The sequence below is a fragment of the Lissotriton vulgaris genome, chromosome 5, assembly GCF_964263255.1.
Source record: "Lissotriton vulgaris chromosome 5, aLisVul1.2, whole genome shotgun sequence".
NCBI lineage: Eukaryota > Metazoa > Chordata > Amphibia > Caudata > Salamandridae > Lissotriton > Lissotriton vulgaris.
The window spans coordinates 1,497,705,036-1,497,729,293 of NC_141693.1; the positions used below are offsets into that span (position 1 = coordinate 1,497,705,036).

A 24,258-nucleotide genomic window follows, 5' to 3' on the forward strand; every position below is an offset into this window, starting at 1 on the left:
ACCGGTATTTACTGTGTTAAAATGGCGCCCACGTTAAACACAATGACGCCGAGTCCGTCCTCTATTCCCACAAAAGACACGTGACATGTAATGTTTTTAATAAAATATGGCCGCCAGTATTTTGTTTAGACTTTACGACGCTGACGAAGGATGTAAATCCGAAACGCGTTTGTCTTGAATAAACTGCTGCTGAGCTACAGAATCCTCGTGAGTGCTATTTCTTTCCTGAAGGATAAAAGGAAATTTGCAAACTGGGATTTATATCACGGTACGCCACCGCGTTTTTGCACCCGACCAGGAAGTGCCCCGCCTGTGGCGTGTGGAGGAGCGAGATATATATATATATATATATATATATATATATATATATATATATATATATATATATATATATATATATATATATATATATATATATATATATATATATATATATATATATACTACTATTATAAAGAGAGAACTTGCACCTTTTGGCCAGGTAAACTCGGGAACCACAGCGCCAATCTACACACCTGATACATCTATGAAAATGTCAGGGTGTGTAGATGGACATAGGCTATATAACTTTAAAAAAAAAGTTAATTACAAAAATTAAATTTGTAAACAAAGTAGTCCCCTGAAAGTAGCGCAGGCCGGGACCTAGCGCTGGCCGCGACGTGACGTGCGTGATGACGACGAAGGAGGAGCGGCGTGCAGTGACGAGCGGCTGTGCAGTGAGGAGCGGTGGCACAGGTAAGGAAAGGGAAAGTGAGACTGTGTGATGCAGGGGGAGGCAAGAAGGAGGCAGCAGTAAATGAAAATGTCGGAGCGCGAGTGAGTCGGGCGGGAGGGGGGCGCGAGTGAGGCGGGCGGGAGGGGGGCACGAGTGAGTCAGGGCGGGAGGGGGGCGGGAGTGAGTCGGGCGGGAGGGAGTCGGTGCGGGAGGGGGTCGGGGCTGGAGCGGGTGTACTGCCCCCAGCCCCTTTCTGCCCCAGGCAACGCTGGGGCGGGCTGCTAGTATATATATATATATAGATATTTATATATATATATATATCTATATATATATATATAAAATCACATTCACACTCCAATCCTTGTATTGTTTCACAAGGCAAGTATGAAAAGCACGAACTGCAAACTGCATCAAATAAGTTTTATTTGACGGACTTCAAGGCAACAAAGTAAATACTCAACGCGTTTCGGGAAACACCCTTGGTCACTCAATGGCAAGTGTGGTAATGGCATGAGTGGTTCTGTCAAAAAATCATTAAAAGGACTCCAATGCTACTCTAGAGAACATAGCATTAGCAGTGTGGCATGCGATATTAAAATCTTTCTCAATAGCAACTGGGGTATGTGATAATAAAACTCTTTCCTGGTAGCAGCAGGGAGATGTGTGACAGAAAAACTTTCTTAGGAAGGCAGCAGTGTAATAAGTGGTAATAAACGTTTCCTTTGTGACAGCATTTCCAAAGTGCAATAAGAAAAGTTTCCATGGAAGCAGCACTGGGAGCTGTGATATATAACATGACAGTATTTGAATGAGTTACATTTTAACTCATTCCTTGTGAATGCATGCACTATAATTAACCATAAGTGCACCGAAATCAAGAAGCTAACAGAGTGCCAAAGCTACCCATCGCATCACAAAATAGTTCATCCTCAGCCTCAGATGCAGGAGAGTGGGCAGTTGTTCTAGTGCCGTGGTACTCATAGTACGGCCTGCGGGCCGCCAGTGGCCCGGCAGGCCTTCCTTGGCAGCCCGGGGACCTTGCAGGTAATGTACCCATGGCCCAGCAGAGCGAAAGAGAGTGGAGAGAGAGAGAGTGGAAAGAGAGTAGAGAGAGACTGACTGAGATACTGCCTGACTGACTGGGAGACTGACTGACAGAGACTGACTGAGAGAGAGACTGCCTGACTGACTGAGCATGAGTCTGACTGACAGAGAGAGAGAGATTGACTGACTGAGAGACTGACTGACTGACTTACTGACTTACAGAGAGACTGGCTGAGAGAGAGAGAGAGAGAGAGAGAGAGAGAGAGAGAGAGAGGGAGACTGTGATGGAATTGGGCTGAGCACCCTCAACATACTTTGATCTCTCCTCCCTTGTTACCTAGATCATGGACCTGCATTTGTTTTATTTTCTAGTGTTATAAAGATGATGCTATGATCGATCTACTACAACTGGGTTATGATTTCTCCAACTGACCCAGTAAATACTACATTTGTACCTACTTAGGATGGGAAGAGGCATAATAGGGTTACCCTTCCCTATCAGTCACTTTACTCCGCTTTACGTTTGACAGAATGACCGGCACAATTGTGGAGGAGACATGTTTGACCTACCACAGACACGCGATTTTCACGTTGGTTTACAATTCCTGCAACGTTTGGGATACACCTTCACGTTTTTTCCAAAACTCTCTCGTCTTCCAGCCAACGCTCTTCTGGCTTTGATATACAGTTCACATAATTGCTTTCCCTATTAAAGCTTTGTGATGGCGCCTCTGAGTCTTATGACTACCATACCCATGCCATGTTAGTGTATGATACACAGAGTGCTGCACACTTCCTTATTGTACGGTAATGGTCATGGGTACTGCTCTTCACTGGAGTGCCTTTTCACTTCCTTTAATCCACAATTGTTAATTTCTTCATTGGTGACTTCCTGGCACCAGTTGTGTTAATTAGATAATTTGCATTTTCAACATTTGCAGTTCTGATCAAGTCAGGTGAAAAGGACGAAAAATGACAAACTACATACTTTGCTGACATCGTCAATCGTGTACTGTTGTAAAACTTGGTTTACACCTACACCATTAAGCTGCATTGTATGCTTACATTTTGTTTTTTTAACTAGGACCTGAGGTTAGTGGTCCAGTAATACCGGTTTATTTGTGTGTCATTGTGGCAGTTCCATTTGTACCATTTATTGTCACAGTGAAAGGCTTTGCATTGCCTCTAGTTATTGACTCCACCATAAGGCTGCATGACCCTTGCCTTGCCCATATACCCTCGCCCTCATACCATCCCAAAAAGGCTGATTTGCAGAATACAGAGGTTCACCAAACCCAGGCCAATAAAATCAATATGTATTCAATGGCATCTACAGGGCATAGAATAGATCAAGTCTTAACCCAGATTAGTTACCTTGAACCATCTAGACTTACCCGGCATCACATTCTGGATGAGGATGGTGACAAAGTCATCGCGGTCGCTGCGGTTCTGTTCATGGTGGAAGCCCAGGGCATGGGAGAGCTCGTGCTGCGCCGTGCCGGTGAAGACACATCCATTCCTCTGTAAGGACACCACCTGACGACCCCCGGTCCGTCCAATGAAGGACCAGCATCTGCAGAGGTGGAAGAGCGCACTGTGATGAGCACTCTTACACTGGCTGCTAGCCTATACTAGACTCTCACCCGGCTACCTGTAGGCCTCACTGACCTTCAAAGAACTGGAACAAGGGGCAGAAGGCGAAATATATGTGTCCAAGGGTGACCTTGTACAGGTTATCACCACTTCAATAATGAAACCCTACTTAAATAGCGCATCCCTTTCCTTACTTTCTAATGGCGTTTTAGTGAACCTCCTTACGGAATACGTTTCTTTACCTTGCCACTCTTAACATACAGAGCACATTGTTCCTCTATTGATACCCCAAATACACCTATTACTAACAGTGCAAAGTTGAGGTCCAGGAAGGACCTCAAGTCCTGGCTATTCGACTGACCCGGAGCTGTCTCTCCCCCACGCCCTCAGTGCCTTGAAACCCTCGCTGGTGAGTAGCGCGCTCTATAAGCCACTGACTGATTGATTCATTGAAAGTGAGACCATCCCTTATTGGCCAGTGAATCAATGCAAAACCGTCCCACTGTACCAAAAGTGGCCCACACCCCTCCGGCCCAACGGGGGATGTCCGGTGCCTGCTACGTCCAGGCCGGGTCTGCCGGGATTAGTTTAGAGTTCTATCCCTTTAGTATCTCAAGCCTGCAGGGTCCACAATCCGATTATCATTTATACTCAAGTTGTGTTAGCCCAACTATGAGTTTATCTGATTCAGTCCAGTAAAGCCACACCACTCTTATGCAACACGTACAACCTTGTACATTGTCCTTGTTTTTTAGGGCTTCCAATGTGTGCTATATAATGCTACATATTCTTCATTTCTCTGATAGAGACGTCTCTATCAGACGTGCTGATGTCAAATAGCATCACTCACATATACACATGCACTCACCTAAGAATCAGCCATTAGACACTGCCATCAACGGCAATCACACAACCTGTCATAAAAATTCTCATCTTGCACTATGCCAACAATTCCCTAACAGACACAGTGCCATCATATGGGCTGTCGAGAAATACCCATCAAACACTTCTCTTGAAAATGCCTCATGAAGCACACATACTGACCCAGTCTGTGGTTCGATGAAGAGATAATCGCGTTCGTTTGTTCGAGGTCTGAACGAAACACAGGTGCGTGCGGCAAATGATTGTATGGCACCCATAATCACTGCTCGCTCATTCGGGGCTGATAGGAACAAAGAATCAGAGAAACAAGTCAAAACATTAGTTGTGAGTTCACAAGATTATTGCAAGAACAGCCACTCCTAAAGAGGCAGTCTACATTATTTATGAAAAACTCAATGAAACTGTTGGCATTGAAGCTCCACTTAAGCTGATCATATATGACAGCAGGCCAATGAGCAGGCTAAAAGTCCAAGCTATGTCTGCAATAGCCACAGCTGGGTATGGCCTGTAGTAATGGCAGTTATGGGTTTCTTATTTGCTAATTCATGCCCGTATGCTCACACAAATGTCCACATCTTTGACATTGGTGGTGTTGGATAGTATTAGGTCTGTCGTGGATCGGGGCAAATTATCAGCCCTGATCCTTTTAGATCTGTCTGCGGCTTTCTACACAGTGTCTCATCGCCTTTTGCCTCACAGGCTGCATGAAATTCATCTGCATTCCTCTACCTTGCAGTGGTTTTGCTCGTTTTCAGGTAAAGATCTAATGCGGTACAGCTTCCCCATTTTAAACCTAGCCCTCAGGGTCTGAAATGTGGAGTTCCTCAGGGATCCTCCCCAAGTCTGACCTTGTTTAACATCTATTTGTCACCTTGGACTGTCAAGGCCTAAAGCCTTGAGATCTTTATATATGCTGGTGATACTCAGCTGATTATTTACATCAACGACAAGTACTCTGAGACTCAGGGGAAATTAAGTGGCTGCCTCTCTGAAGCAGCAGAGTGATTGCAGGCATATTGTTTAAAACTTATTACAGACAAAATAGAAATCTTGGTTTTTGGTGGGGTCTGCAAGGTATGGTATGGAATGATCATTGCTGGCCTTTGTTGTTAGATCCCGCACCAAGGTCTAAAAGGATGGCGAAGAGTCTGGGTTTTTAATTGATGATTCTCTTTCAATGCAGGAACAAATTAAAATCCATAAAACAAACAAGAAACATGTGAAACAAACGATGACTTATTACTTACAGTAGGCGGGAGAGATCTCAAAGGGCACTAGCACCTGCCCGTTGGCAGCGCTGGGCCAGCGGCACCGGTCAGAGGCACATTGGTCTGCATTTCCCAGGGGGTCCACTGCGATATCACCAAACACAAGGGGTGGCGAACCAAAGGGAGATTTACCTGAGAACAATGAAGACAGGAGAAGAGCAACTGAGGTTATATTCTGAATATTTCAGCCATCTATTGCAAAAGCTGGCAGGCTTCATGCTTGTTATGAACTCCTTTGCAGTTAATGCTTGCACCCTCACCACTATAGCCACAGAGTACAAGCAGCTTCATGGAAACCTCTTTTTCAAACCCTTCTGCCTGTAGTTATCTGTTATGAACCCTACAAGGTCCTCTGCTAACATTGTTCCATGACTGGAGAGCAGGAATATGGCTGCATGTTACTACAAATTGTGAAATAAAAACAGATTTTGAAAGCAACTCACGGTAATGGTCTTAACTGAAGCATTTGCTACAAATCTCTAGGTGAAAGTTTATTCCCTTCATTTCCATAGGATAGGGTTGTGGGCGTCTAAAATACACCCTGTCATAAGTAAGTAGGACATGAATTCTGCTAGAGGTCTTGCAGTTCCACTGCATCAAACCCATCCAGCCTACTTCCTCCATAGAGTGACCACCCCCCTGCAGGACATGCAAGATGGAGATGAGATATCAGCCATATGTATGTACAGCCTGAATGTCCGAGGAAATGCATGGTATGGCATGGTCTGTATTACATGTATTTACCAGCAGGATCAATTCCGTACTTTGCACTTGGTCGTAACACAGGTATACAGTGTTTTATTTATTGTTTAAAAGAAATGAATCTATCACCTCCACAGAGTCATCATATAAATGTTAATGGTTCTTGAACAACTAAAATGGGCCTGTGTGTCATGCCAAAAATGCAAACGTCATCTCTGTGAGCTTCGGAGCTGGAAAATATCTAAAATCCCATTCTGTTGTTTCCTTGGTGGAACCAAAACGGGTAGGAGGTGTTAGGATGGCATTTTATTTATTTTGTTGTGTTATCTTGCTTTCACTTATGTTGTTATTCCATGTTACTTTCATTGTAGCCTGTAAGAAGCTGCTTCTGATTCCAGAATGCTTAAGGATTGAGGATCCGCAGTTGCCGCAGGGAAATCGGAGACATTGGACATGCATTTATGTACTGCCGTTTATGAGGAATAAACTTGGATTTTTAGATTAAAGACAGCCTTGTGTCTTTACATTTGGCGACTAGTATTAAATGCCAGGAGAACCAAACAGTGCAGTGGCAGAGTTACAAAAAGGATTCCTTGGCAGTTTTATAAACCTTTCCTACTGAGAGTGGAGACTAAGTGGTGGTCAGAAATAGAAAAACGTCCGGTGGCTTATGGTAAGCCTGAGAGTAGAATAGGACATTTTAGACAGTATTTCTTCTAACTATTTTTATACCATAGACGAGGAAGGAAAAATGTTGGAGGATCAGAAGAAGAGGATATTTTTGCATTTTGTTGGTCCAGAGGGATTGAAAGTATATGAACATATGGTTAAAGATACAGGTGAGGGAGGTGATGCAAATGTTTTTGATAAGGCTATAAGTGGCTTTGATCGATATCCTGCACCTAATGAGTGTAGTGGTATAAATGATTTGGAAAACACAAGAACCATCACTCAATCATGGTGGATAGTTATGGGACATTTAAATTGCTCCCACTTATCTAAGAATATGCTAAACTCGCATGTGTACTAAAAGTTACGTGACTGTCAAGGATGCCTTAGGTTTGCATGCTGGTGAGGCACCTTGAGGAAGGTTTGACTACATGGCCCACCTCCTCACAATATCCCAAGGTGGAACAAGCTACCTATAATTAAGACCGAATACAACAAGTACTGTCTTCGCCAACAGTGGAGGTTCTGTAAGTATTGACTGCACAACACCCAAAGTTTACCATATTCTTTGGTTCTGAAGAAAGCCAATCTGACCCTGAAAGGTAAAAAATCTAGCTGAAACATGTTGACCACATCAAGGATAAGTTGGGAGCAATTTAAATATTCCACAACTATCCCCCATGATTTTCTAATATTAACCGAGAGTCCTGAAAGTAAAATCACAACTTGTGGATAGAAGTCTAAAGTTAATTTTATTTTCACCTCACGCTGGCACACACACAGCCACTAGATCATTCCATCATAGAAATCAGCTCTGCTGTTATCAGGCATCACAGCACACCCTGGAACACTTGGCCACCAGGGTGGGAACCCAGTGATGAAGCATGTCACCTACTAGGTAGGTGAGTGAGTGTTCGTTTATAAACACTATGGGCCTAACTACAAAGTCTGCCCAACACCTTCTCAGTCCTGGGACCGACGACCTCCGGTCCCAACTGTCTAATTAGAATGCGACCGAACACTGTTTGGTTGCACTCCTACATTTCCCTATGGTTGCATGCATTACGGCCATAAACCGGACGTAATACATGCTCCCGTAGAGAAATTGGGGGTGCTGTTCATCCTTGCATTATGTGACAGGCACCTCAAGATACCTGCCATGAGGTGTAGGACTCAACTGGGGCACCTTAGGTGCCCCCTGGTTCCCAAGCAGAGGCTACACACACAAGGGCCCCGAAAAAAAAGCTTCACGACATGGTTTCCATGTTGGACAGGCCGGCATGGACACCATTCCGGAAAGCGTGCATCGTAATCCCAAAGGCGGAAAGGCCCGCGCTTTGGGATTACGAGCCGATTGACTGGCCAGTTTCAATTCCGACCGGCAGATACATAATTAGCCACTTGGAACTGAAACTGACTATTGGGGTTGGAAAGCCTCTGACCGAAGGTCGGAGGCTTTCCGACCTCCATTGTAATCAGCCCCCTTGTGTTTTTCATATCAATGTCACTTTGAACAGCAACAAAATAAGGTTATGGAAAAGAAATAAAAGATATAGGTAGAAGACTCGTTTTATTCTTGTTGCAATTTTTTTAGCTGTTGGGAAGGCAAACAAGTCTATACTTCTCCCTCTCCCTTTGTTTTATTAGTGGTATAATTTGACGCAAATTCTTTCAGAGGAAACAGGAACTTAACACACCAATTGATGAATATGTGGTGGATCTCAAAAGATTAGGACTAGATTGCAAGTTTAGACCTATACAAGAGGAATTAGTAAGGGACCAAGTTGTAATGCATGTAAGAGATCCCGCAATTCAAGAGAGGTAAATAGGGTTGCAGACGTAAAGGACATTTTAGCTATAGTCAGGAAGGCAGAATTATAAAGAAGAAGTGTAACAGCCATTAATCTGACTTAAATGATACTCAGGTGGAGGCGGGTCGTAAAGTGGGGGCCAAGGATAATGAGAAATATACGAAATTTCAAAAGAATGAATCTAAGACTGCAGAGAAGAATAGAGAAGGTCTAAAGTGTTATAGGTGTGACAGCTGTTCACATTTAGCATAGAATAAGGCATGTCTTGCATTAAAGAAAAAGTGCTTGACATGTGGAACAATAGGGCACTTCTTGAAAGGTTGCAAAAGGAAAAAGAACAACTGGGTGAATTGTGTAGAAGAAAGGAGTTCAGGCAAGGAAGAATAGATAACTTCCTCACAGATAAATAAAGTCAATGATGGTTTGGGGTCTTTCGTTTTGAATATAAATTACCAATTTTTTTTTTTTAACTATTTGTACAATGTCCTTAGGGGTGTTAAGATACAAATTGGGGCAGACTCAGGATCTCCCTATATATTCATAAATGAAGAGATGCCGAATAAGAAGTTTGCAACAAAACTAGGCCCTAAATTAGAAAAGTCAGACATGAAGCTGAAAGGGTATACTGGTGAAGGAATAATTTACTAGGGTATAGATCTCTAATCTTTAGACTCAAAAATCGGAAAACCACAGGCAAGTTGTATGTGGCAAAGAATGGACCCTCAGTTTCAGGTTGGTATGATCAAGGCAACCTGCACATACCACTTAAGACTAACAGCAATGATTCTTGATGAAGGAGAGGTTGGAGGAAATAATGTGTTGAAAAAATGTCCAGATGTGTTCAGCTGAAGGATTGTGAATTTGACAGTATTCAAACATCAAATAATATTAAAACAAGATTTTTGTCCAAGAGCCCATAAAGCAAGAAATATTCCAATTCTTCTAAGAGAGGAAGATGAAAAAGAATTGCAAAGGTTGGTGGAGGCTGGTGTTATAGAGGCAGTGTAAGCATTGGAATGGGCTTCTCCTATCATAGTAGCAAGGCACAGCGATAGAAAAATCTGTTTGTGAATAGACAATTGTAATTTGAACAATAACATCGTTATTGACAGATTTCCATTACCTAAAATTTCAGAAATGCTAGTTCTGGTAAGGGATGCCAAATGATTTTCTACCATTGATCTATCAGCTTCTTACCATCAATTATTGTTAGCATTTACAGCTTTTTTTATTCGCATGGGTTGCTGCTAGTATAGGAGAATGACATTTTGATTGGCTTCAGCGGCTGCTGTTTTTCAACATTTGGTACATCACTTCTTCAGAAAAATGTCAAACATAAAATGTTTCGAAGATTATATTTTAATTTATGTAAAAAACAAAGAGGAAAATAATAAAGTGCCAGAAAAAAGTACTCAAAATCTTGGGTGAAAGAGGTTTGACTATAGAATATTCTAAATGCAGGTTTGCAGTTGAATCAGTAACATACTTAGTTCCTGTGTTGAGTGGAAAGGGTTTAACCCTGCACTAGTTGAGACTAGCAGGGAACCCCTGCACCAATAAATAAGGATGCGGTAAGGTCTGTTCTGGGACTAGTAGAATACTATGCAAAGTATTAGTAGAATTTCGCAAGTAAAAGGTTTTTAGCATTCATCAACTGTTGAAAAACAAAAGAAAATTTGAATGGAATGCGGGGTGTCAAACAGAGTTTGATGGTATCAAATAATGTATAGTGAACGTTCCTGCCTTAAGTAGTTTTAATCAAGAAATGTTGAGTATAGGTCAGTTATCACTGGTGCAAGTTGCAAGATGTTGGCAAAATTTTACTCATTTCTCATTGCCCTGCATCCTTAAAAACCTAATGATCTTTTCAACCTTGGCTCCTCTGCTTCACATTCCTCATAAGCCTTTTGCCTTTCTGCCTCCAGCTTAAAGCTTTAACTTTTCCATCACTGAGGTTCTTAGCTTCTTATCTCTCTCAGGCCTGTCTCTTTATCACACAAGATATGCAGCACACCCAGCCATTTCAGTAACATTGGTGCAGTGGTAAATTTGTATAATAACACAGGGGTTGTGGCTCTCATCAGGAGGCAGCTTCCACCAGCCCATTTCTCCTGTTAGCCCCACCTAAAACAGAACCAACTGCTGACCATGAAAGTAGGGAGGATGTGGCGCAATAGCAAGAGCAGCAGACTTTGGAGCTGGGGAACTAGGTTTAACATCCTGTGATTTTGGGCAAACCACTTAATCTCCCCGTAAATGAATGTGTCCTTAACTGGTGCTCATGAAAAGTGCCAGTGTTGATGATTAAGTGCCGGTGCACCAGAAACCTTTGGCTCAAATTTTTTATTTTGAGATTTGAGCTCTGGTTCAGGTTTCACCATTGTATTCAGAGATTACTGGGCTCTGTGACACCTTCAGTCATTTACCACTGGTGGCCGTATTCCCCCCCCCCCCTCATACTCAATTACTGAGTACTTCTCTTTCGCAGTTGCCCCTCAGGATAGTGAGACCAAGAAGTCCAAGAATTACTCAAGGATGTGGTTGTGGTTTGTGCCAAAATCTGAGAACACAATAAAACACAGAACCCCTTTGTTACTGAATGTTTGGCCAGTGCTTACTGTAATATAAGCAATGTTCATACGAACAAAACGAGTTACTATGCATGAAATAGAGGTGAACAAAGAAAATCAGAACTATCTGAACTATCTAGCCCCTTCCTAGTCAGAGATCTTGTTACAGACATTATGGAAGCACCCATGCACCAAGTGATAGATATTTCTCTTTGCATCTGTTACGCCAAAGAGACATATATTTTAGTAGTGCTTATGAATACTTGCTCTGTGGTCCTGGAACACAGTTTGTGTGCTCAGTAGCCAAAAGCACAAAGCATCAGCTCAGTTTCTCATGCAAAATAGTTATTACCACTCCCTCAGGTCCCCGCTGTATCAGTGCAGTTGAGTTGACTGTGAAAGTGTGCACCTCTTTGATGAGTTCCAGTTTGTGCAGGGTCCTTATGCAAATCGGATGTACAGCACTTTAAATGAGTGCTTGTCTTGGCCTCAGCCTGGCTCAGCCCCCCTGCTTCTATTCCAGTTGTATGGATGCCTTTGAATCAGCGAGACATAAATCAGGGGCTCAAAGTCCATGTGAATATCAGGAGCTCTAATCTCTGGTGCTGGAGTTTATAGATCCCCATACCATGTCAATCCGCCGTACAGCCACTGCTGTGGGAAGGGTCCAGTGGACTAGTCATTTTCTGTTTTACAGCCCAACAAGCACCTTTCAGAAAAACTTTTTGAGGCACTTGAACTTATATCAGGATAATGGTCTGGAAGGACAGTAAGACAGGTTTAATGGTCTGGAAGGGCAGCTAACCGGTATGAAGCTTTGCTGCTTCCTTGACTCACTGGTTTTATATTACAAAGGTCCTAGGTTTACCATAATATCAGAAGGATTGATTTTCACAGGCTAAAAATAAAGACTGTGTTTTTTTGCTTTAGTGTCCAGCCGGACCTAAAAGTATTTATTTTCAAAATAATGAAGATAGACAACATACAGCGAAAACATTTCGCACATTAATAACTGGGCACAAGCCTGTACCAAGTCAAGGGGAAACACAATACAGGAAGGAAAGACAAAAGAATTCACAGGCAAACAAGGAGAACAGGGTGGCTTAAAAAACAATGCAAGAAATTCTTGAGTAAGCACAAACCCACAGTAACTGCCAGGAAAATACAATTCATATAGCGGGCAGTACTGCAAACAGTCGACGAACGTTTCGATCCCTATCTCCAATGATGTACTGGGATCATCTTCAGGACTAGAATTAATTTTGCCTGAGTATAGCAAGTGAGCCTGTAGGGTATAAACAGGAGGGAAAAGAAGAAAAAAGAAAGATTTTTCTGTATCCATTATTTACAATGTGAGTGCTAAAAGACTAATGTGCTAGTCAACCGCCATTTTCCATGCAAAGTGCAACATGTGCATATGCAGTCGAGTGTTCCCCAAAGGGCACGGAACTCATTGTGCTCGTGTTTGGGATGCAAGACAACAGAACAGACAAAAAAGGCATACCGCGTATTTTTTAAGTGGCAGTGGTACTAGGTGGCGGGGAATATGTGGTGTTTGTGGTATCGTGGTAATGGGGACGAATTGGTGGCAATTAATTACCACAAGTGGGGCTGGTAGGACCAGTTGTAGAAGATACAAACTTCGGATCGGTTCCAATTGATGTGGAAACCTGGGGAGAGTGATATGATTATGATTCATATGAGGCATGTGGCTAATAGACAATGCCTTATTTAATGTAAAAATTCACAGTTACCAGGTAATAATTCTTAGATACCAAAAGGAGGAACCGGCCAGCATCAATCCATTTTATTCATGACCTGGAAAAGGTTTTATAAACCGAAGTTACCGGTACTGCAGTGATGCCAACAATGACGAATTGGTGCAATTAAGGTTAAAAAACACATTACCGGGAGAGCCTGGCGGGTAGCGTCGGCTCGGATCCGGACTTCAGTTTTAAGGGGGCGGTGATAGTCTGTGAACGAAGAACTATGGTTAACTACAGAAATTCGGGGCAGTGAGTGGTTGAGTAGTGATAAGAAAAACGGGTATTTTTACCGTAACCGGGAAACGGAATACTAGTAAGGCGTACAATGGAGCCTTCCGTGCGAGCCTAAAATAAATAAATATAACCAACCATGGAGCATGTCAAGAGGTACCAGACACGATTGGAAACATGAGGGAGCCACTGATCAGATAGGCGCTTACCTTGAGTCACTCGTAGAGGGGCCGTGATGGGGTCCCGTCAGTGCAGCACAGTGGCTGAATGGTGAGCGTCTGCACGCCGAGGCGTCCATATGTTGTCTTGCCACCAGGGTAGACAGCGCGAATGGACTACAGTCCTTTGGTTAATATCGGTCGCCATATTGGAACGGTGAACCGTGTGAAGACGGGAAATGTGGGGTAACCAATGTGCAGGCCTCTGTTATGATGGAAATTACCAACGAGGGGAATCGATTTAGATAAATTAACTGCTGGATCTACTGACCGGCGTAGCCCGTGTTGGTGCTGTATAATAAACAGAGGATTGTAGTGATTTGGGCGCCATTTTGGAGTGGTGAAGTTCAGTGGAGGTGAATATGGCAGGGAAAAGAGGTGTGTCATCAAGTGAATCGCAGTGCCCACAGTATAATGCTCATTCTGTTCAAATACAATTAGAAAACGACTGACATTTCAAGTAGTTAACCATAGTTCTTCGTTCACAGACTATCACCGCCCCCTTAAAACTGAAGTCCGGATCCGAGCCGACGCTACCCGCCAGGCTCTCCCGGTAATGTGTTTTTTAACCTTAATTGCACCAATTCGTCATTGTTGGCATCACTGCAGTACCGGTAACTTCGGTTTATAAAACCTTTTCCAGGTCATGAATAAAATGGATTGATGCTGGCCGGTTCCTCCTTTTGGTATCTAAGAATTATTACCTGGTAACTGTGAATTTTTACATTAAATAAGGCATTGTCTATTAGCCACATGCCTCATATGAATCATAATCATATCACTCTCCCCAGGTTTCCACATCAATTGGAACCGATCCGAAGTTTGTATCTTCTACAACTGGTCCTACCAGCCCCACTTGTGGTAATTAATTGCCACCAATTCGTCCCCATTACCACGATACCACAAACACCACATATTCCCCGCCACCTAGTACCACTGCCACTTAAAAAATACGCGGTATGCCTTTTTTGTCTGTTCTGTTGTCTTGCATCCCAAACACGAGCACAATGAGTTCCGTGCCCTTTGGGGAACACTCGACTGCATATGCACATGTTGCACTTTGCATGGAAAATGGCGGTTGACTAGCACATTAGTCTTTTAGCACTCACATTGTAAATAATGGATACAGAAAAATCTTTCTTTTTTCTTCTTTTCCCTCCTGTTTATACCCTACAGGCTCACTTGCTATACTCAGGCAAAATTAATTCTAGTCCTGAAGATGATCCCAGTACATCATTGGAGATAGGGATCGAAACGTTCGTCGACTGTTTGCAGTACTGCCCGCTATATGAATTGTATTTTCCTGGCAGTTACTGTGGGTTTGTGCTTACTCAAGAATTTCTTGCATTGTTTTTTAAGCCACCCTGTTCTCCTTGTTTGCCTGTGAATTCTTTTGTCTTTCCTTCCTGTATTGTGTTTCCCCTTGACTTGGTACAGGCTTGTGCCCAGTTATTAATGTGCGAAATGTTTTCGCTGTATGTTGTCTATCTTCATTATTTTGAAAATAAATACTTTTAGGTCCGGCTGGACACTAAAGCAAAAAAACACAGTCTTTATTTTTAGCCTGTGAAAATCAATCCTTCTGATATTATGGTAAACCTAGGACCTTTGTAATATAAAATTAGTAGCTCAACCCATGGTCCTTGGCCATTACTTTGGGTTCCCTTGTATATTTAAACTCCTTGACTCACTGGTGCACGCCAGTTGAAGCACACTTCTGCTCTGTATATTTCAGCAGTTCTGTATGTGTACACGGTCCATACTCTGAGCCATCAGTTGAGCGGATAGGGTCTCGGCTGACAGGCATCCAGGGTAGGCAGCCACACAGGCTGTCGGTGAGATGGATTTGGGTTGCTGTCAGCAGCCACTGGGCAACCACTGAAAAGTTTATGGGCCACTGCGTAGGCTGGAGATTGAAAGGAGGCGGCCTGGTGCTGTGGCATGCCAAGAAAATAACTGTGTGTGCACATGTGTACCTCTATTTGCACATGAACAGTCCCACCCCAATGGAGCTGCAAAGCCAACCCATGACTGAGGAGCCTAGTCATGGGCTACCCTGCCCATGTGCTACAACATTTGGCCAACAGGTTAGTATGCATAGGTGGTCTCTGTGCGAATAACTGCGTGACATTAGTGACATCCCCATCAAGCACCTTCACTAGTGTAGCAAGTGACATCAATGTTTCGGGTGGTCGGTCCTCACAGGGACCAGGCAGGCAGCTTCTTGGAGTCTGGAGGATTGGCACATCCTCCAGCAGGTCCACTGTGGTATCTATGTCACTGCCTGAGGAAGCTTAAATTAGCCCCTTTGCATCCATGTTTGTGTGAAAATAGTCATCATCTACACTGTCCCCTTGCCATGATGGGGTATGCCAGGACCGTTGGCTTAGCTGGTGGCGATCTGTGATAAGTAAGGTGTGTACCCCTCCCCTGTCCCAGGTGGGGCTTTATTGACCTTTTAGTTTTGCATCTACTACTAGAAGAGTTACCTATTTATCTCATAAAGAGCCCACAGATGACCTGCAGTCTCCACTGTGTTACATTACCGTGCGGCGACATACTTGGATTACCACAAGCCTCCTGAAATAGTCCATGTGACCGGGGCAAGACCAATAAGTGCGGGTGCCGACCACAAGTATATACTAGCTCAAGTCAAGTACTTCCCCTAGCAGTCATCATGGCACCTTGCAGATCTTCTGTAAACTCTACCCATTGCTCCCAGCCATCGCCCTCGCTCTTAGCCATCCAATACCAGTACTCACCAGCAGCTTCATTAACTTTCAGGATTTGAGTTGAAGGTTCAGGGTCTTCCTCCCCAGATCCGTACTCCCTCTGCGCATCGTACCATCCTACAACAACAAATCAATGATATTTTAAAGTGAGGCACTGGATAATGGGACTTTGACCTGAGAAAATAAAGTGACAATAAGCTCTCCCTCAAGCATCCATGTGGCATTGAATCATTACCTAGGTGGTGTTTCTTCTCCAACGAAGCACCATGCCATCCTTTGACAAGGGGCCAACTCTGTGCCTGGGGAAAATAAACATATCTGTGAAATACCACACCTCGCTAGCCTCGACTTTAAAACAATTAACCAATTGATAAGCTAGTCGTCAACATCAAATGACAAAGCTCTGGGAATTATTGTGCTAACAAGGCACATATATGCACCAACTGGGTTTCATATCACTAGCCGGCTAAAGACTAGATAATAGGAAAAGGGACACCAAACCCTTTATCATAGCCCAGAGAGGAGTTAGGACAAGTACTTCTTGGAAGAGGAAGATGTTGCATTTGTCAGGAACATCGAAATGCTTACTGTGGCTTTACGGGAATCATAACGTTTACGCTGTTTCGCACGTTCAATGGCTCTGCAAACATTCGGCCATCATGGAGGCATTTGGCACACTTTAACACGAAATCCATTGGAAATGCTTGTTGACAAATGTGGTGCATATTTATCATGTGGTATGAAACCACTGCTTCTGATAGTAAGAATAATTGATGAACAACTGCATGGAAAGTTATAAATAAGCCAGCAAAACGTCACTTGCGTCCACATCGGAGCCGTAGCAGTCAGACGCTTTTGTGGGGAATTGACATTACATTTTGCCTATACTTCACCAAAGGGAGATGTCCGTCACGGTGACAAGAATCTCTTTATGTTAAAGTTTAGGGAAAAGTAGAAACACTTAATAAGACTTGAAAAAATTGTTTAAATATTTGTAATGTTAAATAATAATGCCAATTAATGTGATATATTTATTTTAAATTTAGAACAAACTAAAAGATGCTAAAGCACTATTAACTTAATGGTTAATGTTGAGCTAAATATTTAATTAATTTAAATATAGTACATTAAATAGAAATTATTTTTCTTAAGTTTACATTTAAAAAAATCCCCATCTAAAGTTAAAAAATATATTTTTGTACTATGTACTAATAATTCATAAATGTAATGTATAGAATAATGTAAAAGTAATAAACACTGATACATTAATTTTACAATTTTTAAAATGATTGTGAATATATTTTAAAATTAATAAATGTGTTTCTTTTTGGATATTATTTTACTTTTAAATTACATATAAATATTATTAAAAGGTTTAAATCATTTAATTCCATTAAACAATATTTCCTACTTGCCTTTATTTTAAGTCTTTACCTTCATTTTTTTCTCATTATGTTTAAATTCAGTTTTTACACTCCAACAATATTAAGTTTCATATATTATAAGTCTGTTGCTCTGATGCAAGTATATGTCATCTAATATACACAGGAGATTACAGCTCAGGGGAAATACCTCATTTTGCCTTACAGAACTAGCAAATATTTCTAATGGCGCATTTAGGGCTTGATGTAGGTAAATCTATATTTACCACTTCATAAATACCGAATCATACCGATTCGGTATTTATGAGGTGGTAAATTAGAGGGGGGGAGATGTAGGTATTTCAGATTCGGTAAATACCGAGTCTGTAAGATTCGGTATTTACCGATTCTGTAAATACCGAATCGGTATCCCCCATTGATTCCTATGGGCCTTGAAGCCCATAGGAATCAATGGGCATTACCGATTCGGTATTTACCGAATCGGTAAATACCGATTCCAGCAAGGGTGCAGGGGGTGTCACTTTGACACCCTCTAGCACCCCCAATACTGGCTTGTGTGCCATGTGGCACACAGACATGCCCTAAGGGCAAGTCTGTCTGTCACATGGCATAGGTATGCATGCACACATGTGCATGCACACCTGGATTCGGTATTTTAACACCCAATTAGATTGGGTGTTAAAATACCGAATCTGAAAGGCCTGTGGGACTCAGAAGAGTCCCACCTACATCTGGAAGATACCGAATCGGTAAAAATACCGATTCGGTATTTTACAGATTCTGTAAATTTACCGATTCGGTAAATATACCGAATAGGTAAATACTGGCCCCCTACATCTCAAAGTGCCAAATACCGGTCGGAAACGGACGATTTCGGTCGTTTCCAACCGGAATTTGCCACCTACATCGGGCCCTTAGTTATCAACCAACATTAAACAATGAGAAAATAGGAAACTAACTCATCTGAGTACAGTAGCACTCCACCCCCATTTAGTCAGCTGCCCAGTCCATTAACAAGCATGTATGCATATTATATCTTTGACCCTTCCTTCGTACATGCTTAGCAACAAATGTGTTTTTCAGTGTTAGCACCAAATCAAATATGTTCCCATCCACACAACATTGATCTATACTTTCATTGATTTTGATGTGAGGTTATTGCAGTTCTAGTGGTTGGCCATGTGTGGTGCTGGACTTACTTCAGCCTTAACTGGAGCATATTTACTACTGTTTTGGGTCCTTTTTGGCTGTAGTAACTTTAGAAGTGCACTTTGTAAATAGCAATGGGTTTACACTTTTTGAATGTGGGTGCACATCCATTTCATATCCCTCAATAACCCGTCCGCGACCGACCGAGGCCAGAGGCCACTCATTCTGCCTCTCCCAAACAATATTCCCGGTTGCAACTCATCGATCTGCAAGGCAAGTGGTCTCTACCTGCTGCCACCATAGCCCGAATCTCCAATCTTGGATTATTGTCTTCTCATAATCAAGTCCACACCAACACCACGTCCTCGTCTCCGACTAACCACTCCCCAACCATGTCTCCGGCCGGCCCTTCCCCCACAGTAGTAACTGCAATGTACCTCAATACCAGATCGGCAGTCAAACACCAGCTTGACCTCTTCACGTTACTCGAATCTCAGAAACCCGACGTATTATTCCTCACCGAGACTTGGTTTTCGGACAGTTCTCTCCCCTCCCTGCTGGCTATACTTCCTCCATCCTACTACGCCATTCGAGCCGACCACTCCTCCGGCAGGCCAGGGGGAGGGGTCGCTCTGATCGCCCGTAAAGAACTCACGTTCCATCCTTTAGTCTCCCCGTCCATGGGAACATCAGACTGTTTAGTTGTGCGTTCAACTTCTCTTACCCCCCACTCACGTGCGTTCTTATTTATCGACCCCCATCACCCCCTCAGACGTTTCTCCCCAGCTTATAAGACCTAATGGCGACTCTGGTAGTCAACCATTCTTCCATTATAGTCTTGGGAGACTTTAACTTCTGGCCCTCTGACCCGGCGGAATGTGCTACTTCCAAAGAGTTTTCAGACTACCTTCAGTCGCTCAACTTCACCTCAGTCGTTAATGCCCCCACGCATAGGCTGGGACACATCCTTGACCAAATTTGGCACCGTGATTGCCCGGTCACCTCACTATCCATTTCCCCTTGCCTTTGGTCAGATCATTCTCTGATCGCCTTCTCTCTATCCCCCTTTTCATTACCTAAACCCACCCCTGCGAGAAATGTCTGGGCACGATCATGGAATTGCGTTGATGTCGAGGCCCTATCTACCACCCTCTCCTCTTCCAGCCCTGACCTTACTGGGCTGCCCTCCTCTGGACAAGCAGAAGCTATCAGCAGCTGGCTGAGAGCGGGCTGCGACACCATCGCCCCTTTAAGGCGCATTTCGTCCAAACGCCCCAAAGATGCTAACCGTTGGTTTTCGGACGATCTGAAGACCCAGAAACTTAATCTCCGCCAAGCGAAGTGGAGACGGAACTTTGTCCTGTTTCCAAAACCTGTTACACTGATCTTCTTGTACAATCCAAGAAATCCATACTGGAAAACAAAAAAGCATACTTTTTATCTAAAATCCAGTTCGCGGAGAACCGGCCAAGAGAAATATTCTCCATCGTCCAAGATCTCGCTTACTCTGACAGAGCCTCACTCAAACCTTCCCCATCACAACCACTATGCGATTCTCTCAATTCCTTCTTCCTAGACAAAATCAGTAAGATTAAAGCCAAAATCCCCCCGCCTTCCCCGGCCTTCACCGACCCCTGCTGCCCACCAGCTACAGCACATCTCGACTCAATTCCGCCCCTCACGACCGATTCACTCTCCTCCATCCTTCCACTACTTAAATCCGGCTCCCCGCTGGATCCTTGCCCTGCTCATATTTTGAAGCAGATTTACTCTCACTGCCCCTCACCACCCCAAACCCTTCTCAATAGTTCGCTGTCCCAGGGTGTTGTCACTCTAGCATTAAAGTCCGCAGTGATCGTTCCGATCCTAAAAAAACCAGGGGCGGATCCTTCGGATCCAGCCAATTACCGCCCCATCTCTCTTCTGCCTTTCTTGGCAAAGGTATTGGAACGGCATGTAGTAAAAACCCTGAGTGAGTTTGTGGAAAGACATGGTGTTTTGGCCCTGAGACAGGCCGGTGTCCGCCCGGCTCATTCAACTGAGTCCGTAATAATATCCGTTCTGGACAACCTGCGACAAGGAATGGACACCAATCAATCTCAGGCCCTGATCCTTTTGGATCTTTCCGCCGCATTCGACACTGTGGACCATACCATCTTACTTTTACGTGTCGAGGCGGCGGGAATCGGAGGGTCAACCCTGCTATGGCTATCCTCCTTCTTGAGCGGTCGGACTCAGGCAGTTCGCCTGGGAGAGTACTCAGCTGAATTTCGACCCATCCAGTGTGGGGTTCCCCAAGGATCCTCTTTGTCCCCCCTTTTATTTAACCTTTACATTGCCCCCCTTATTTTTGCTTTACAGCAACTGGAGGTCTCTGTGTATAACTACGCAGACGATCTCCAGCTCATCTTTTCCCTCTCTTCCTCCCCCGACTCAATAACTAATTTTCAGTTCATCATGACCTTCATCCAGGACTGGATGAATTTCAACCACCTGAAACTCAATCCAGATAAAACGGAGTTGGTGTTGACAGGTGGTTGCTCCAGTCCCTGGTTCCCTTCTTTTTGGCCCCCTTCCCTAGGCTCCCCACCTACTCCTGTATCTTCCGTTAAAACTCTTGGGTTCAAAATTAACAACCAACTTTCCCTACACTCTCAAGTCTCTGCTGTGGTATCTTCAGCCTTCCTCTCCCTCAGGACAATACGCAGAGTCTCACGATTCTTCTCCTCCGAGGCGCTCAAGCTAATACTTCTGGCCATGGTAACATCTCGCCTAGATTACGGCAATGTCCTCTATCATGGCATGCCCGACTACCTCATGAGGCGTCTGCAATTGGTCCAAAACCAAGCCGCTCGGCTGGTTTTCAACTTACCAAAATCACACCACGCAACACCTCTCCTCCTTTCCCTGCATTGGCTCCCTGTCCGGCAGCGTGCCTTATTCAAGCTGGGCTGTACCATCTTTAAAGCCCGGACAGGCTCTGCCCCTTCCTTCATCAACTCAGCCATTCAAAACTACACTCCATCGAGAGATCTCCGATCTTCTTCCCACCACCTCCTTGTGGTCCCCCGTTTCAAACGGAAGAAGTGGGGGGGCTCCAAGTTCTCGACCACTGGCCCAGCTTTTTGGAATTCCCTCCCAACCTCCCTGAGAACGTGCACCCAGTACCCTTTGTTCCGTAAAGGCCTCAAGACCTTTCTCTTCACCTAATCCTTCCCATCTTAAATGGTCAGACTCCCCAACCTTCCTGCCCCCTGAGTAGCAGTAGCCAGGTAGCGCCAAGAAACCGCTAGGTGTACGAGCGCTCTACAAAACTTTTTAAACTCAAACTCAAACTCAATAACTTGTTTTTACTTTTCCATAAACCACACTTATTTTGTAGAAACTATGCCCCATTTATCAACCACTTCCCTGGTCCCTCCCACATTTTCTACTAAGTAATAGACTGGCATGCGTGCGGACCTCTTCATAGAAAAGAAAGGAGAATTTGAAGTGGGGATTTACACTCGTATGTTTGTGAATAGTATTTTGTAGTAGTTTAATAGTACTACTAAAAGTACAATAAAATACAGTTTGTGACTAAGTCCCAAAATGTATCTACTCCTAATGCCTGGTAGCCATCAACATTGTGTCTGTCTAAGCTCCCAGACACAGGGGCTTATGGCCCTTGACACACACACATATAGCAGTCCTTCTCTGCTTACTGGTCAATGGCTGTAGCCATGGTGACCACCATTACAGCATTGGCCAATGAACAGTTTGTTGCATCCTACCAAACCTTGAACTCGATGCAGGGTGTTCTAAGCTTCAGCTCCATCCACACTCTCACCACACCGCAATGTTTACGAATCACACTAGCCTGCATATATAGAAGTGCCTCAGCTTCAGAGTATTATCTGCAGCTGATAATTTCAAGAATGGATTTTGTGAGAATATTGGTGGCCTGTCGACTATCATGAAGGTTAGTGATGCCGCCGGGGTTCCTGGGCAATTCCAATGACAGCACAAACTCATTCTGACGCTTCAGGACCTGACAAGACAAGTGCCAGTTCGGGTATGTCGCATCAGCAGTGCGCACCTTCTACCCCACCAAGGCCAAAGCCAGTCACCAAAATGCGCATCCTTAACCCTTACCCTGTACACGACAGTGCCAGGGTAAGAGCCAGGCTTACCGCTGACTAAATATTCGGACTCGTCCAGCCATGATTTGTACGCCCTGATACAGCTTTACACTTCTTTGTTTCATTCCCCTCTCTCTACAGCTGGTAATATCAATGGGTAGGGTATCTCTGTGTTCCCAGATCAGACTTAGCTGACTGCCTCCCAGCAGAGAGCAGCCTGTGAACACACAGCGACCCCTCCTCCCCCTCGCCTGATTCATCTATTTGGTACCCCATCTCCTTTTTACCTGTACAAAATTGGGGCTGAGAGGCAAGGAGAAGAGGTAGGACAATGGAAGGAAAGGGAAACAGGAAGAGTAAGGAACTGAAAAAAGGGCCAGGGCAAAACAAAGCATTGGCAAAGCCAATAGGTCCCACCTATGAGAGAGCTTTTGGCTTTGGCAATGTGTTTTAGCCATTATGTACACCAGTGTGGCTGCTGTTCAACATGGCTTACAGTGGGTGGAGTGATGTGCAAGGTGCAGATAGGAGAGGGGTACATTGGGGTAGAGTGGAATGGGGTAGATTTGTGCAGAGGCGTAGGTTGCAGTGGGGTGGGGTAGGTAGAGTTGGGTAGATAAAAATGGGCTAGGTTGGGGTAGACTGGGGTAGAGTGGAGTGGAACATATTGGGGTAGATTGGAGTGGGGTAGATTGAACAAGAGTTGAGTGGGGTGGATTGTGGTAGATTATAGTGGAGTGGGGTAGACTGGAGTGGAGTCGGGTAGATTGGAGTTGGGTAGATTGGAGTGGAGTGGGGTAGATTGGGTTGATTATAGCAGGCTAACATGGAATGAAGCGCGGGTAGAGTGGATATGGTAGGGTAGAGTGGAGTGGGGTAGGGTAGATTGGGTGAGTAGGGTAGATTGGAGTGATGTGGGTAGACTCGGGTGTTTGGAGTAGGTTGAAGTGGGGTAGAGTGGGGTGGACTGGAGTGGTGTGGGGTAGAGTGTAATGTGTGGGGTAGGTTGAAGTGGGGTGGGGTGGGGTAGATTGGGGTGGAGTGTAGTAGTGAATGGTTTCTTTATTGCTTCAGTTAATTAAAACTGTAACAATGTTTCATTTAAAATACACAAGTCTTATTAGTTGAATGCCTGAATAAAGGGCATTAATGCTAAGTAAAACATAGCAGCACCAGATAGTATCACTTGCTAAAATCCGTTACAGAAGCAAAAAGCTTTAACGTTTACAGGTCAATCATCAGTAGAGTGAAGTTGTTTGAACTGGAGTTGATTGGGGTAGATTGGAGTGGAGGAGTGGGGTTGATTGAATTGGGGTAGGTTGGGCTGAAGTTGGGTAGATTACATTGGAGTGGCGTAGACTGGGGTAGATTGATGTATATTGAGGTAAATTGGAGTGGGGTG

At 43.9% G+C, this 24,258-nt stretch overlaps 1 protein-coding gene across 1 annotated transcript in view; it reads right to left on the reverse strand.

The window, feature by feature from the left end:
* Window positions 1-24,258, reverse strand: part of LOC147712837 (hatching enzyme 1.2-like) — a 43,954-nt gene that overhangs the window by 13,744 nt on the left and 5,952 nt on the right. The window contains exons 2-6 of the mRNA XM_086923507.1: window positions 16,440-16,503; window positions 16,235-16,321; window positions 5,485-5,637; window positions 4,400-4,517; window positions 3,157-3,335 (exon numbers count right to left, since the gene is read on the reverse strand). Coding sequence (XP_086779633.1) covers window positions 3,157-3,335; window positions 4,400-4,517; window positions 5,485-5,637; window positions 16,235-16,321; window positions 16,440-16,503 — 601 coding nt within the window. The remainder of the gene's footprint in view (window positions 1-3,156; window positions 3,336-4,399; window positions 4,518-5,484; window positions 5,638-16,234; window positions 16,322-16,439; window positions 16,504-24,258) is intronic.